This window comes from Pipistrellus kuhlii, unplaced genomic scaffold, assembly GCF_014108245.1.
Source record: "Pipistrellus kuhlii isolate mPipKuh1 unplaced genomic scaffold, mPipKuh1.p scaffold_m20_p_9, whole genome shotgun sequence".
Lineage (NCBI taxonomy): Eukaryota > Metazoa > Chordata > Mammalia > Chiroptera > Vespertilionidae > Pipistrellus > Pipistrellus kuhlii.
In genome coordinates, this window is record NW_023425595.1 from 29,038,242 (window position 1) to 29,055,578 (window position 17,337).

General features: G+C 46.9%; 1 protein-coding gene across 3 annotated transcripts in view; it reads right to left on the reverse strand.

The window, feature by feature from the left end:
- Positions 1-17,337, reverse strand: part of PPFIBP2 (PPFIA binding protein 2) — a 129,974-nt gene that overhangs the window by 45,895 nt on the left and 66,742 nt on the right. For all 3 annotated transcript variants that reach the window (XM_036426660.2, XM_045577976.1, XM_045577977.1), the window contains exons 4-5: positions 11,924-12,016; positions 7,675-7,788 (exon numbers count right to left, since the gene is read on the reverse strand). In XM_036426660.2, the coding sequence (XP_036282553.1) occupies positions 7,675-7,788; positions 11,924-12,016 (207 nt within the window). The remainder of the gene's footprint in view (positions 1-7,674; positions 7,789-11,923; positions 12,017-17,337) is intronic.

Below are 17,337 nucleotides of genomic sequence, written 5' to 3' on the forward strand. Positions count from 1 at the left end.
GTTTCCATGCGAATGTATGCTATTTAATTACAGCTGCTGCTATTTAATTACAGCTGATCTTCCAATACTGCCTGGCAAAATTTCTATTCATCTCTGGCTGGTTCCTTTCAGAGAACATTCCAAATCTTTTCCATTCTCCTCAATCCCTAAACCCCACCCTTTCCCCCTCCTCTCCTCAAATAACCTCTCCTCATATTTACTGGAAATGTTTTTTTAATTATCTGATCACTCATTGAACTTACATCTTTTCTATTTCAAAGCTTCCCAGAATCATCTCTCATTCATACATCTTACATCCAGGTCTTAGAGAAAGCCAGCCATACATCCTTTCCAAGGTTAGTCTGGGAGGACTGCACAGAGCCAACTCCTCAGTCAGGCCCTTCCACCTTTAAGAACTGTCCCCCAGAGCAGTAAGTTTCTAGGTTGCACATAAAAAGCACACGTTAAAAAACACAGCGATTGCAGAGTTGGCTCCTGAACTGCCCCATCGGACTCACCTTCCTGTTGCTGACCACTTCTCAGTCTCTACACCCTTCATGCCATCCTCACCCGGCTCCATGCGACTTCAGACTCCGTCCTGGTCAACCGGTGGCATTTGCCTTTGTTCCCTGCCCTCTGGTCCTGTTCCTCCCTCCGGCTGGTAACTCGGGAATGACGCCTGCTCACATGGTCCTAGGCTCTCCTTCACCTCTGTGCTGCCTTCCAGGAAGTTCCCAGCAAGTCTGTGCTACTCTAGGATAGGCCCATTAATCATCCACTCTGACAGGCATTTAATCTCTCCCTCACCATCAGCCTCTATTTCTCCGGCTAGAAACATGATCAGATTTCTGACATTTGAAAGAACCTTCCCCCCCTGACCTGGCCTTCCCCTCGAGCAACCACCACCGACTCCTGTGAGCGCTCACCAGGCCAGTGCCTGCTCTGTGTGGTGGTGTGTGAATGCCGTCTGTCTGTCTGTCTCCTCCCTCCCCAAGCTCTAGAAAGAATGATCTGCCCTGCTGCCTCTTCTTCCTCACTTGCCTGTCACTTCTTGATAGGATGCCTGCCTCCACCAGGTAGGACACAGAAACACTGTGCTTCTGGGGACAGTTTCAGATGTAACTTACACATTTCAGCTCCCACTGACTCTCCCTTCCTCCATTCATCAGTGCAGGCTACTTCTTGCCACTTCCTTTTGGGTTTTCTGACCTTTCTTTTTTCTTCTCCTTCTCCTTTGATGGCTTTATTGTCTCCCCCTTAAGAAAAAGTCTTGGTTGCCTTAGCTCTCAAGTCCAAGACTGGGGATTATCTATCTCTGGATCCAGCCTGCTCATCTGGAGAACCAAGGCTTGGCCTCTGCTCAGACCTGCGGGGCAAGGCCTGCAGGGAATCTCTTGGGGTCATGCAGTCACAGTAATGTCAGGGGAGGGGTGGAGAGGGACAGAGAGAGGGCTGGAGACTAGCAGGCAGACTTCATATGCAGCCCTGGCTTCTGCTCTCCCAATTGTTTCAACCTGTGTAAACGAGCAAGCAAAGGGATAGGGAGGCGGGTGTTTTGTTTTTCTTACTCTGAAGGACCATAAAACTGGGTAATGAAACTTTAAGAAAAACCAGTGGACAAAACGATCACTCCCCCCTCTCATTTCACAACCACCAGTAATTTCTTCCAGAAGGGCGGTACATCTCCTTTCTTGGAGATGAAAAAAAAGCTGACATCTCAGAGCAAATCGTCACTTCCTGTTTCCAAAGCTGTTTCTGACCAGAGCTGATAAAAAGAATTTGCCTTTCAACTGGTTCTCTCCTTCAAGGGCTACATCTTGAAACAATTACCTCCGTCTTTAAGTGTGGAACACTACCCAGGAGTTATACTGATTGGCGACAAGGACTGGGCCAGGCCAGCAATCTGAAACCGGAAGGCAAGGACGGCTCGAAAAGACATGAAAGGGAAAATGCGTCCTTTGCCCTTTGGAATAAGAGGCCCAGGCCCTGCCGGGAGCCTCGTGCATGATCAACACGGTGCAGAGAGCTGCTTGCCGTTCACCCGAGTTGGATCCTGATCAGTCCCTGCTGCTGAAATCCTCTCTCACAACCTGTGCTCCCTGATCTGCCACAAGGGGGATAGTGCCTACTTCACACCGTGGCCCGGAGAGCCAACGGCAAATGAAAAACTAGAGGAACTCAGTTACTTCTGCCTCATAACCTCCTGGGGGATTTTCGGGAATAACTGTCAAAATCCCTGTTTTCTTCACTCATGACTCCGGTGTCTCGCCTCCCCAGACAGACCTGGGCCGCACAGGACCTTGTCCATGGCTCACCTTAATGTTCTTTTTGAGACAGAAATACCCCCTTCAAGGTGCTTTGGGAAAATCGGTCAGCGGGACCTTGGAGGCTTTGCTGGGCTCACACGTCTGGGCACACTGCTCCCTCAGTCGCCTCAAGGCAGGAGCCGGGCCTGTGTCTCAGGCCCCGTGTCCTCTGCTCAGTGTCTTGACTCACAGACCATTGTGCTCAGTTTTAACAAAACGGGAATAATGGTACAGTGGCTGTAAGACAGTGTTTCCCAAACCTCTCTCATGATGAGAATCACCTGGTGGAGTTGTTAAACTACAGATTCCTGAATCCCAACTAAGAAGTGCTAAACTAGAATTTTTGGGAACATATAGGTAAAGTTGTATACTTAACTAGTGCTCTAAGCTTAGAGCAATTTTACCTATATATTCCCAAAAATTCTAGTTTAGCACTTCTTAGTTGGGATTCAGGAATCTGTAGTTTAACAACTCCACCAGGTGATTCTCATCATGAGAGAGGTTTGGGAAACACTGCTGTAAGAGGTAGGCAACACCGAGTCCATATTGCCACCCCATTCCCTGTAAATAAAAAACAGGTTCACTGACTTTTCCAGATTAACAACAAGTGGTGAACCTACAGAAAGTCATGGCCCTTGACTCCCAGTCCCCTAAATCTGTCACTCTCTGCACCTCTCCTAAAAGGCAGCCAAAACAATAAGGCTGCTAGTACCTGGAGCTCTAGGTCAGGCAGGAGGACTGAGTCAGAGCCTGGTGGCCTTCAAGGTTTCCCCACAGCTGGGTTATGTCCTCACAAGACCTGCACCCTTTCGTCTTCTCCACTTGGCTTTCCTCCTCTGTCTTCTTTTTGACACTGAACATCGCTTCTGCTCTTGGCCCCGATGACATCATAGATGGCCAGTTTCTGCAAAGTGCCGAGTTTGGCTGCCAGCTCTATCAAAACCTCTTACCCAGTGAAGAGCATCAGCTTCTTTCCTGAGATCGTCCCCTCTAGAGAGAGTCCATGGGGGAGGCAGAGGAGCTTGCTGTGCAGGAACCTTCTGGACTCCAGAGAACCCCGGAGGCTACTTCAGAGAAAGCCACCAGGGACCTCAACTACATCAACAGACCATGGGGAATGCTCCCTGTGACACAGAGATTTTCTTGCCAGTGAAGCAGGTCACAGGAGGGGGGCACTAGCCCACGCCTATGTTCCCAAGGTGCTATTTTGGGCCTGGAACTGGCACAGCCCCGTGTGCAGCACTCAGAGGTGCAGCTGGACAATGCTTTGACCTGCTCAGGGAACAAAGGGCAAGGGTCAGCCCCGTGAACTCTGTACCCAGACCATCCCAGATCTGTGAAAACTGGTCTGGGCTATGGCCCCTTGAAGACCCAGTTGTACATTTCCTGGGAAATGTCTCTTCCTAATGGGGAAGGTTCCCCAGAAAATCCAGATATGCTCAGGGAGTCTGAGACTATATCTGAGTAGGTGCTTCCTAGTCAGTCCCAAGAGATGCTGCAGCTGTCTGGTTCCCAGCCTGCATCGGGTTGCAGACAAGTAATAATTAGCTTTAACTTGTGTAAATAATCTATGTGTTGCCCTTGTGGACAGGCCCTATGCTGATTCTGTTTGGTCCTGGTTGGCCCATCTAACCCCAAGGTCTTCATGTTCTCTTTTTCTGATTTCTGGAGACTGGATGGATTAATGCAGAAAAGAAAACAGATGGGAATGAGAGATCAGGATTTAGCAGGGGCTGGGCTGGGCTGGGCCGGGCCAGACTGATTGGGGCGTGGCTCATGAGTTAGGTGGGGAACACTCTTCCTTCCTCTTGGGCCCCAGGAGGGAGGCTGTTTTTGGTCAGGAGAACAGCTGAGGGGAGAGAGAGCTCAGAGGGGATTTGCAGCCCCTGTAAGCACAGGAGCTGGCCTGTGCTGCTTGGGGTCTCCTTGAGTCCCCTGAGTGCTATTCCAGCCAGTGGAGGGGACAAAGTCTGGAGCGGAGGTTGCAGATTAGAGGTCTGTGGGCCAGGCTTAGCCACAAGTAGCATGTGGTTCTAACAGTATTTCCTGCCCCCCCCCCCCCCCATTTAAATTAGTCATTTTAAAAACAGAAACTTATCTTTAAATCTGGATGTCCAGCTACTTGTAAGAAATGGGACTATCTAGCAACACAGGGCCCACACGGGCAGCCAGAGTTGAGTAGCAGCTGCCTCCTTTAGCGGGACACACTCAGTGTGCCGGAACAGCATGCCCCCGGGGAGCAGTGCCAAGGGCAGTCAGGAGGCCCCAGCCTACGACTGTGAAAGAAACTGTTCAGAGCTCCGCAGGCCTTGGAGCAGGAGGCCAGGCTGGCTCAGGGCAAGGATGGTTTCTGAGGACTGGAAGAAATGGGCAATTGTTTGCCTCTGTTCTCTGCCTCAAGGCCATGAGTCATTCTTGCTCCTATCACCAGAAACCGAGGGCCCTGCAGTTCAGGCTAACACAATAAATGAGGCAAGTCTCTCCTGCCCCCAGCTCAGAAGATACATGTGCTTACTCCAAGCCACCAACGGCATCGCCTCAGAGCCGTGCTGCACGAATGAAGTGTCTTTTCAGTCAGCATGCAGCAGATTTCGGGAAAGCTTGAACTTTCAGTTTGGGATTTGGAGCGGGGAACTCAACGATCTCAAGCTCAGGCGCCACCATGTCCAGCAAACACAGGAGTGAGAGCTGAGGTGCACATGCGTCCTAAGACATGAACCCAGAATTTGCCAAGGAAGGAGTATTTCACACTCCTTTCATTTTACTCCTGAAAGAATGCAATGAAAGCTATGAGGGGGAGTCATGGGTAAATTCAGGAATATCTTTAAACCCTAGAGGTGGCTAATAAGAACTATACTCCAAAAGATACCAAGCCGAAGCATCCACCCCGTTGGAACATGCAAACCACGTGCCTGTCACCAAACCCATAGCACACAAGAAAGATTCAGAATACCCTGGACATACAGGGGGACTGAGCTTAAGACTTTTTCAAAACTCTAAAACCCAGTCTATAGACAGACAAGACAGACTCCCTGGGGTGGTGCTGGGAACCAGCGTGACTGCTTAGATTAGGGGTGTTGAACTCAATCAGAGAAGGGGCCAAAATCTAAAATCCAGCCTAAATCGCGGGCCGAATGGTTTACTGAACAGTCATAAACTGTCATTGTGATGGAAACACAGCGGAGTGCAGTGATGACAGCGCGGTGCGGGCCACATTGCAAGGCCTGGCGGGACGGATTTGGCCCGAGGGCCTTGTGTTTGACACATGTGGCTTAGATGGAGACTCTGATGAGGAAGCAGAAGCACCGCCACAGAGAGGGGTGCAGGGCAGTCCTGGAAGAGCAGCTGCGGCGGCTGCAGAGAACTCAGGGGCCTCACTGCAGCCATGACCTCCGAGGCCTGGTTACCTGCCAGGCCCTGCCTTCCTAAAACACCCTCCTCCTGACAATTTCATGACAAGTTCCCTTCCACGTCCAAATTTTCTTTCTCTGTTTTTTTTTTTTAACTCTTTTGTTTGTTTGTATTATTTTTTTAAATAATATTCCATAGTCTTCCCGCCTCAGCCCCATACTCAACCACACCTTGTGCAGCCTTGAAAAGACAACCTAGTGGGTTGTTCTACGTACTCTTTGTGAAAATGCTTTTCTGCCATTTGAGATTTTTCTATCAGTCTATTTTCTTTCCTGGATTTTTATTTTTATTTTTTAAAATACATTTTACTGATTTCATAGAGGAAGGTGGAGGGAGAGTCAGAAACATCAATGATGAGAGAGAATCATTGATCCGCTGCCTCCTGCATGCTCCAAACTGGGGGCTGAGCCCACAACCCGAGCATATGCTATGACCGGGAATTGAACCATGACCTCCTGGTTCATAGGTCAACGTTCAGCCACTGAACCACACCAACTGGTCTTTCTTGGTTTTTTAAAGGAAAAAGTCAAAACTTTTTAATAAATAGAAAAAAATAGAAAGACTCAACTTCTATCACTCCTCAGATTTTCCGGGAGTAGGATGAACAAGAGAAATGGCACACAATTGAAAGAGAAAATCGAATGGGGCCAAGAATGTGGTAACTTATTCATCAGCAATGAAAAAAATAACAAATTAGGAACAGCCTGCGAGCTGCTGGAACTCATTTTTTTTATAAAGCCATTTGACTTTTTAAAAAGCGTTTCAAAACACACTCAAACAACGCTGGAGACACCTGGGAGCTGAGAGGTTTATCCTGAGACCAAAGGTCAGAGTCTAAGCCTCTGAACAATTTTAATTTTATGCTGATAAAAAAACAGAGCTCTGAGGGAAAGATTGCCAGTGGTCATCTAATCAAACCCCCTCATATGAAGGAACTGACTTTCCTTGTTTAATCAGCAAGCACCTGAGAACCTTTTATATGCCAGAGCAATACCAGGAGCTGCAAAGCATTCGCCCATAAACTTTAGTCATGATTTAGTTCTCAAAGTAACTGAAAATGCAAGAAGGATGCAAGCTAAGGAAACCTATTAAGTAGCTGTATTAATATATTTCATAAAGTAAAATTCTAAATAGCTCCTCAATAGGTTCTAAAAAGACTTTTGATAAAAATTCAATATTCTTTCTAAAAAATCATAGCTCACTATTTACAATAAGTTAAAACTGTTCAAGAGTAGAAGAGTCAATTAATTATGATACTTTCACATATTTATAAATGACAGTAAGGACAACTCCACAGACAAATTTAAAGAAGCGGGGGGGAAGGGGGGGAACACCTATGATGTGAAGCATACAAAATCCTAGGACTACACTGCATGGTGAATAGAATTCTGCAAATTATATGTACACGTAACAAGAAGGACCAAAAGAAAATAAGGAGAAGACATTTCAGAGATTTATTTGACTGGGAGGAGAACAGCTAATTTTATTTTTCATCTTGGTGTATATTAAATTATATTAAAATATTATTTATGCAATACATTTCATCAAAGACTACACAAGCGTGTGGAGGGGAAGAATTGGGAAACGGGCACAAAGATATGCTAACCGACTGGCTTTCTAAAACCCCACATGCTACCTGCAGTCAAGCTGGGGTTCACGTGATAGTATGAGGGTGACTTTGCCAACAGAGAGCTCCTTCCCTGAATCAGACCAGGAGAAAGTGCTGCCTGGGAATCTGTCTAACCAGCCCAACAGGTTATTCATGGCCGACCAGCCCCCGCTCCTCCCTCTCCCGCCCCACCTCCCTCCTGCTCTGCAGTGCTCAATGTTCCAGCTGGTTTCACCTGCTGAATCAACACCACACACTGAGCAGCCAATCCCACCTCCAGGGAGGATGGGAAAGCAGGAGCCTTAACCCTGACACAGAAAGGGGCTTGAACACTAGAACCCCAGGGCCTTCAGCCCCGTCCGCCCTTACCTGTTGAAGCATCTCTTCAGCAGCATTGAGCTTCACCTGGTGTCCTTCCAGACACACCTCCAGGTCCCGAATCTTCTCTCCTTGGGCTTCCACTTGGTCTGTGAGGACACTCACCTGCTGGGGGAAATAAAGCAGCGGTAGTGGAGGGAGGGGCAGGAATGGCTCCCCCCGGAGGTGAGCCCTGTAGCCACAGCTCCTTACATAGGAAGACTGGCTTTTCGGCTTAATGGGTGCAGGCAGGTCGGGGAAGAGTTCTGGATGAAGGAAACTCCCGGTTTCTTACCTGGCCAGGGAGTCTCAGCTGTCTCAATAGCCTCGGTCGCGTTTCCTGCTCTTGACAGGCTCAAGAGAAAAACACCCAGCGCAGCGGTCACAAGAGCTGCCTCTGGGCTGAACCCTGGCTCTTATTCCTCTTTCAGAGATCCCTCTGGCAGCCCCGACCTCCAGGCACAGCACAGCACAGCAGGCTGGCTTGCCTGGGTTCCTGCCACCTCACGTGGAAGAGCAGACCAAGCTGTGTGGAGACTAACCAATGACCTCACCTCTCTCATAGGGTGTGAGGGCTGCTCACCTATCAGGCGAGTGTTCTGAAGCGATTAAGGAATGTGGGACGCAAAGGGCATGCATTAGCACTGACAAAACTTGGCTCCAGAAAGGGTTTTGTGCTTCACAGGCCAAAACATGACTCTTAAGTCATAAATATCCACAAGCCACACTGCACATACAGTGGCAGGGAAACAGGGCATCTTTCTGGAAAACACTGAAAATATTTAGTGGAATTAATTGGAAAAATACAATTTTAATGAACTATTTAAATTAATACCCTAAATATATACGGAAAGGATTTTTTTTTTTTCCTGCTATGTTAGCAAACTGCCCTAGGATCCATTTCTTTTTGTTTCTTTTTCTTAACTAGCAAGTGCCTCAGACCAGAAAGGTGAAGAAATGGAATGGGTGACCTCCCCAAAACAAAGCAATCAGTGCCTGGTAAATGGAGATCCGTTAGACCCATTTGGCTTTTCAGTAATGGCTGAGTCATTGCTGTTTACACCTAGATGATCCTACATGGCTTCTCAGCCTGTACAGGAACAAGAGCTGGAGCAGGAAAGCGTTCATGTGAATTCATTCAGGAGTGTTTAAATGAACTTCATGAATTATAAAGCTCCCCTTACAGAGGAAGGAGTCTAAATTAATATAGGCTGCTTTAAGCTTTCCATTTTGATGGTCCAGAGTGATTAATGAATTATGGAAACATATTGAGGCATGGCGTGCTAACATTTCAATTATAATCCAAAAAATGAGCACCTTCTGTTAACCAGACCCATTTTAAACATAAACTTTTGTGGGGCTTTTTGTTTCTGAATCTTTACTGCCTAACAGCATCATCAGTCTGGCCTTTTCAAGTACTACCTCTCCTTTCAAAAGGGTAGGATTCCAGGAGGTGGTCTTTGGGCCTGGCTCCCAGAGTTGCTGCTGGGAAGGATGTGTTCCAGTTAATCTGGCTCTGAGGATTAACACCTAAAGCCTGCACCACGCCCTGTGCCTTGGGGCCATGCACAGGTGGTACCCTAAGGCAGTGTTTCCCAAAGTGTGGTACGTGTACCCCCAGGGGTACGGGAAGAGTTTGGTGGGGGTACGTGTAGCACCGGAGTTTGGTGGGGATACGCACTGCACTGTGCTTAGCTGCGCCTAATTCTACGTTCTCATGAGTACGAGGGGTACTCAGCGTTACGAAAATTATAGAAGGGGTACACGTATGTCAAAAGTTTGGGAAACACTGCCCTAAGGAATGACATGTGGTCTGTAGCGTTCCATAGCTCCTAGCTCAGCTGCACGTCTGACTCAAGACACACAGGGCTGCAGGGTCCTGAGGAACCACACTACCTGCTCAGAATTATGAATGGAGAGGTGTAGGAAATTAGGACATCATTAGAGGTATAGAGATCTTAGAATGGAACCTTTATGTAATAAAAACAAATATTTTTGAGCTCCTACTACATGCCAGGCATGATTTTAGACACTGGGAGATACAGAGGTTAAAAAAGAAAAGAAATGCCTTGCCTTCAGAACTCTAATGAAGAGATAAACAATTTTGTTTTTTGTTTTTAACTAATCCTGGGAATAAAGTATTTGATTCTGTGCGATTCCCCTTGTTCTTCTACAAGTAAACCCAGGAAAAGATGGGCCAAGGGCTTCAAAGAATTCTGTCTAAGTAAGAGGCCTCGCTATGCTGGGAATGGACCCCATGGGGCCACCCGACAGCGGTGATGATGGGAGAGCAGCTCTGAGTCTGTCCACAGGCTCCAGGCAGAACAGAAATCGCCGGGATCCACTTGTGACTTTCCTAATAAGCAGGTTTCCAATTGTGTTACAATTATTTAAACAAGAATTTGGAAGTTTTTTTTAAAACACACACACACACACACACACACACAAAACGACAACATGCACATCAAAGAGATGATCACACAGGACTTTTATTAAAATGTAATCAATCCACTAACTAGGAATGTGTTATGTCAGCCATGAAGGTTTCTGGTTCAAAAGTTTGCAATTTCATAGTGTTTGCTATAAAATTTTAAACTGGACACTCTTTCAATAATCATCTCATTGGGATGGCATTTCAAATTACACATTCCTCAAAACGTCTGTGCTCTAATGGGCTATATAATCTGGCCTCTGTTTCTTTCTGAAGGCAGTTCCCAACTGGCCTCCCTGCAGGTCACCAATTAAAGTAATATGGCCCCTTCCTGTTCTGTCCCACACACTGAGCACAGCCCTACCCCAGGGCCCATGCTGAACCCGCCACTTCCTTGGCCTGGAATGTGCTTTTCTCCAGCCACCAAGTAGCTCCCTGCTAACTCCAGTCAGGTGTCCTCCTGGCAGGGGCGGTCTAGCCTGACTACACAGTCCTTACCCTGCTCTCTTTTTCTCCATAGTATGTATCACCACCGGAAGCATTCTGTGTATTGGTTTATTGTCTATGCACACACACACACACACACACACACACACACACGAATGGAAGCTTGAGTGCAGGGACTGGCTTAATCTGTTTCCTTTGCTCCTGCTTCCCCAGCACCTGCAGCCAGTGTCTGCCAAGCTGGATGCACTCAAATATATTTAATGAACCAAATCAATGAAGTAAAGGGGGGAAAAAACCTGTGTAACTGTATAATTGGTTTGAGCTTAATTATTTAAGATGGGGTAGGACAGGATAAAAAAAGGCTGGGACAAAAGGCCAAAATGTTAAATTCTTTTTGCTATCCCAAAGTTTCTAAAGTAATCATTTATTATTCTCACATTCATAAAATGAAGTGTAATGCATAAAATTAATAAGGTAAAATAAGATTTAGAAACAAACAAACATACTGCAGCCTCTTAACTCTAGTGCTAACTCCAGGGCTCCAGGCTAACGCTCACAGTCTGGGAGTGGGGAGGGATGCGGGGAGGGAGGCTCAGAACCCTACATGCCCCCTCCTCCATTCCACTACCAGTCTTGTCCAGCACCCTTCAAGTCTTATAAAAAACTAAGATTCGGACATGAATCCTATTATTCTCCAAACATCAATGCACACCAGAGCTTGCTGCTTGATCTGTGCAGCTGAGGGCTAGCAGAGCGGAGAGCCCCTGCCACAGCCATAGGCCTCCCACAAGAATGCTCACCTTTCTGTCCTACCGAGGAATGTTCGCTTTCAGAACTGAAAGTGTTCCTTCGACTATCTCCAGGAAGAGTTTTGGAGTTCCTCTCTTTGAAGCAAGAGAGTCATCAAAGGCTTATTACCCCATGTTACCATCTAAGGGGTCTGGCTTTAAAGGTTCAGTCTGTATCCACCTCCAGATTATTTGGGCCTGATCCCATTAACATGCACCCTTAGGCCCGGATCAGTCATGGCTGTTTCACTAGTGACATGAAGACGCCGTTTATCATCTGTGCAAGACTCCTGGGCTCCTAGAAGGTAAGGCCCCGTTAACCAGCCTGGCCACAGAGCTTCCAGCATATGGAGGCGGGTGCTTGGTAGTCCATGGTGGATAAATGAACACATTCACAGTCCCCCAAAGCCAAGTCCAGAGTGAAATTGTGCCCCCAGTTACTTTCTGCTGTGTTTCAGGAAACGTCTTTCTAAAAACATTTAGTTTGGGAGCAAAATAAACCCAACAGAGAGAATCCCTGTGCTTTCTCTCCCACTTAGGGCAGCTGCAGAGTTGGAGGCGATAGGATATGCGATTCCCGCCAAAAAGAACCCACCTGTAATATGAGGGACTCCTTGTCTCCTTCTAGACGTGCCAGGCGTTCCTGGTATGTTTCATTATTAGCAGCACCGTGGTGATTTACCTGGGACTAAAGAGAAGAGGGAAAAGAAAAAGGATGTACTTGAAAGATGAGAAAAACATCTTACCAACTTCCAAATGAAGTATGCAATTTGTGTGGACAGTTGCACTGTTTATATGTGCAAAACCACCCACCTGAACAGGAAACCAGAGGATTCCAACTACGACAAAGAGAACGTGACCAGATACTGGTGACGGGTATGTTTTGAAAGTTGGCAAAACCACCCCCTCAGGTGACCTCACCCTTGGCCAGGAAGGCCTCCGTGGAGCTCCAGACCCAGTGGTGCCTGACTTGACTGGATGTGTTGGGTCTGGTCTAGCTGGAGGCACAACCTGCCAGAGGCACCAACAGCAATGGGGTTCTACTCTGTGAGGAGCCCGGGAAGCTCATACCATTCGCTAAGGAACTATGTGGGAACAACTCCTGCAGAGATCTTGGAATCTCTGAACTCTCACGTCAGGCTTCACCAGAGCCAAGGCACACCTCCCAGCATGGAGGTCCGTCCTGAACCTCACAGTGAACATGGAGGACAGGGATGCCAACTGCAAGGTCCTTCACCTACTCACATATCTGTTCCAGAGATGGTCATTCCCACCCCTGATTATGGCTCTGGCAGCCAGGCTGGCACACTGTGTATGCTAGTTTGTTTTTTTAACCTATATTTTTATTAATTTTTAGAAATAGAGGGAGGAAAAGGGATAGAGAGATAGAAACACCAATGAGAGAGAAACTCTCATAGATCGGCTGCCTCCTGCACAATCCCTACTGGGGATTGAGCCACAACCCAAGCATGTTGATTCCCTGTTTGGGAATCAAACCAGCGACCTCTTGGTTCCTGGGTCGACACTCAACCCCTGAGCCACGCCAACCAGGCCACACTGTGTTTCTACAAAGCTAGAGCTGAGAGAAGCAAGCTACGATTAAACATCTTGAAGAGAACCTAAATAACCCCCGAGGGCTCTCAGAGGGACAAGCAGAGAAAACAGTAAATGAAAAGTAGCCAGAAACCATGGAAAACAGAGGAAAGGGAAAAGATTAGAAATGGCAGAGGAGAGGCAGAAGCTCATAAAATGCGCTGAGCTGGAGATGGAGCGGGAGTGACTTTCAGGGTGTGTCTGACCCGGGTGTGGAGGGAGGAGTGAGGGAGCTGCTAATGCAACAGACCTGGCCCGATGCCACCGAACACTCCCTTCCTCTGTGCTGAACGAAAGGTCGAAACCAGAGGCCCACCAGCGGCCATCAAGGGGCCCGACAGTCTGAAAAAGTAGGTGTGATTGCTAAATGAGGAAGTGGTGATCATGATCTGGGCTGCTCCAGAGAAATGAAAGCTCCAAGGTTCATGAGACATGTTACCTGTGCCCAAAGGAAGGTCATGATCGTGCAAAAGGGTCAGTGAGGAGCCCAGGCGCAGGGGACTGGATCCGGCTCCCTTCTCCAAAGCCCATTTCCCCACATTCCAACCTTCAGAATGGGCTTTCCAACCCCCCTCCATTAAGAAAGGGCACCTCCTTCCTACCCCTTCCCCAGTGCGCTGGGATGGGAGGTGTGGGAAAGGGCAGATGGCAGAGCCAGGCTGGGCCCTAGAACAGAAACAGGGACCAAGCGTTCTGCATTGAAGCAGGAGTCACGCTGGGAGAGAAGCACGGGCTGTGTGGAAGATGCAGTGGGAGGGCCAGCCCAGGGGCCAGTTCCCAGGGTGGCCGTGCCAGGCTCAGGCCAGACAGGGCCCAAGGCCCTGCCACACCACTGCCTTTTGCACCAGCTCTCTGCAGTCTGCATCTTGTTCATTGTTATGGAAGCTCTTTCACACCATAAACAAAGGGCTTTCACAATCACAAAAGGGCTTCTTTGTGTGGATGGCAGTTTATTGTTGTTACATTAATTCATATTCCAGTCCTCACATGGTCAAGCTCTCTGACTAGTATTTAGGGATATAATTATAGCCTACATTTTTCTCAGAGTCTTACAAGAAGAGAGAGAAAAATAACTCTCAACAGCGGGTCAAAGCTTCCTCTGTCAGAGAACTGACATGTTGGTGATGTTCAGGGGCCGGGGAGAATAGAAAAGGACCCCAGCACCCACGTGAAGCTCTGCGTGTCCAACCCAGTGCCAAAGTTGGCATGTGCACGGGGCCACCCAGCACGGGCAGCTGCCACTTCTCCAGCAGGAGGTGAAGGAGAGAAGACCAAAGGGAAAATTCCTGCAAGGCTCCAGCAAGTCGGGGCACCAACTGTGCCTCAGTCCAAAGGGGTGCAGCAGGCTCTTCATCACAACAAAAGGTCAACCCGTGCACTCACCCAGAGGCAGCTATGTTCACTAGTTGAAAAAAAAAAAAATGAAAAAAAATGGAAGACCAAGAAAGATGATTTCAATCGTAAGTTCAGTTCATATACAACATGCATGCCATAGAATCTACAGCACATGCTAGACTAGAAGTAGATTAAAAAAAAAAATCCAAATCCACCCTAGCAGTCAATGGAAAAGGGGAGCGTGATGAATAAAAAGGCACAGAGCAGTACAGTCATGTCACAGTGACTACCTGGGAGAAGCACAACTATCCCCGACCGAGGAAGGGAGGAACGCCTCTTATTTTCACAGAGATTGTGAAATGGGAAAAACAGCATCCATGATAATACCTTCACAGTAAACCAAGCCCAGAACTCATGCTTTCCTGTGAGGCCCTCTAAATAGGTTAAGGGTTAATATGGGCCAAAGGCCAAAGCAAGTCTATGGAGACCGATACCATGTGGTCCAAGCACAGTGCTGTAAACACATAGCAAGCATATAGGTACTGTTCACATGTGTCTGGCACTGTTGAGAGCACCTGACATACATGAACTCATTTGCTTCTTCCCACAAGCCCGTGAAATGGACATTGTTTTTATTCCCATTTTACAGGTAAAGGAACTGAGGCACAAGTGTATGAACAAGGCACAAATGGATAATTTGCCCACATTACCATGTACTAAATTGATAAGCTTTCTATTGTTATAACTTACTTGAGGAGCAGATCAAATACCAGTTTTGCTTTATATATTAAGATTGAATGAAAATTGACTTACAATAAAGTTTTTAAGTTAAATAAAATTTTGTCTGACCCTAAATGTCCATTATTGGAAGAGTGGCTAAGTAAACTGTGGGTTATTCCTATTATAGACGATTTGAAGCATTTTAAAACATTAAGTAAAGCCCTGGTTGGATAGCACAATTGGTTAGAGCACATGTGTCAAACACAAGGCCCGCGGGCCAAATCCGTCCCGCCAGGCCTTGCAATGTGGCCCGCACCACGCTGTCATCACTGCACTCCGCTGCGTTTCCATCACAATGACAGTTTATGACTGTTCAGTAAACCATTCGGCCTGCGATTTAGGCTGGATTTTAGATTTTGGCCCCTTCTCTGATTGAGTTCGACACCCCTAGGTTAGAGTGTTGTTCTGATATGTCAAAGTTGTGGGTTTGATCCCCTGTCGGGGCACAAATAAGAATAACCAATGAATGCATAAAAAATGGAACAACAAATGGACGTTTCTTTCTCCCTCTCTCTCTCTCTCTCATATAAACCAATCAATAAAATTAAAAAAAAAACACGAGGTACATATGTGTGGATGATTATAAAAATGTAAGACATATTAGTTAAAATATCAAGATGCATAATAGATTGTAGTACTAGAAAACAACACTATACAACCCCATAGGTGTTGCTATCTATATGAAAATCAATAGATAAGTATTTGGAAGGTCACATAACAAGACTTAACAGTGCTCTGGGGAAGTGTCTAGATGACAAAAAGCTGGGGATGGGAGGTTTGGTAAGGATGATCTTTTACCTTAACCATAATATTTGAGTTTCTTAGGAAAAAAAATGTTTATTTTCTTGAGTAATTAAAATGTACTTTAATGTCTAGAAGCTCTGTCTGAGAATCTAGAGTAGTGGTGCCTGGTACTTTGTTCCTCTCATAACAGACTTGAGGGGCACATCGCCTCTCAGCCAGCCACACTGGCCCAGACCACAGTGATGCTCATGGCAGAAAGGTCCCTCCCACATCCCAAATCACTGTTCTAGCATCTTCCTCTCATACAGTCTTCCCAAAACACCGCTGTTCTCCAGCAAGCCTTTGGAAGATATTAAACACCAGTGAAATAGAGATGTCCCAGATAAAAGTGGCTTTTGGTGAAATACAGAGCAATATCTTCACAATCTAGATGAGACTTACATCTTAACAAAACTGCCATCAACAGCAGAGCACAGACCAAAATAAAATGCCACCTCCCCTTGAAGAAAAACCTGGAAAGCGTCTGAGAACAGCGCCAAGAAGATGGTCTTAGAATCATCTTGTTGAATACTAGCATCCATCAGTCAAAGTGAGGATTTGAGTTGAGGTATATAAATGTATAACTCCCTGTTCGAGTAGTAATTGGGCAGCAAGTTCAATCATTTCCTGTTGTCATTTTTGGATTGCAAAACAGGTATGTTATCAAGGCATAAAAGGCCACGTGGTTATGTAAATGCCACTCTAATTATTCAGAAATGTGTTTCAAAAGACATGGTTGGAACACAGCTCTGTTTTGCCCTACTTTAAGAAGAACTTGTTTTGTCAGAGGGTATGCATGCTTCCTTAATTCTATCAGTGGAACTGCAGTAGTAGAATTCTTGGATCAATACTGAGACCATACATATCTGGGTCCCTGAGTGATTCTAGGTTTGAGAGTCTCTAAAAATTCTTGGACATATTCTCTGTTGGGTAAGTCAGTGATAGAGTGGTTGCCCAGCTCCATGTATGAAGTCAGGTTAAGAGAAGCAAGCCAGCTATCCACAGATGAGAGAAAGTCAAATTGAATTAGGAAGGAAGCTACATCCTAAATTTCCATTCCTCCCCACTCTGAGATGGCAAGTGTATTTTAAGGAGAATTTCTATCCTATTCTATGCTATTGAGAATGCTCATTCCATTGATGAATCCTATCTAATAAAGAGGAATATGCAAGTTGAACATCACACCATCACAAAAGATGGCGGTGCCCACAGCATAGGCCGAGTTCCTGTAATGAGCCTTAACGAGCAATCAGCAGGGACCTGAGGCTGATTGGCACTGGGCTGGGGCAGGGGATCTAAGACCTCGCTCCGCGGAGCCAGGCCAAGGGACCTCAGGCCATGTCCCCCACCCCAGCACTGGGCAGGGGGACCTGAGGGTATGATCCCTATCCAACATGTGCTGGGGAACCTGAGGCTGTACTTCTAGCCTTGTGGGGCTTGACAGGGGAACTGAGGCTGCACACCCCCCTGTGACAGGGCTTGACAAGGGTGGGGCCAGCTGGGTCTGGATCTCGCCCA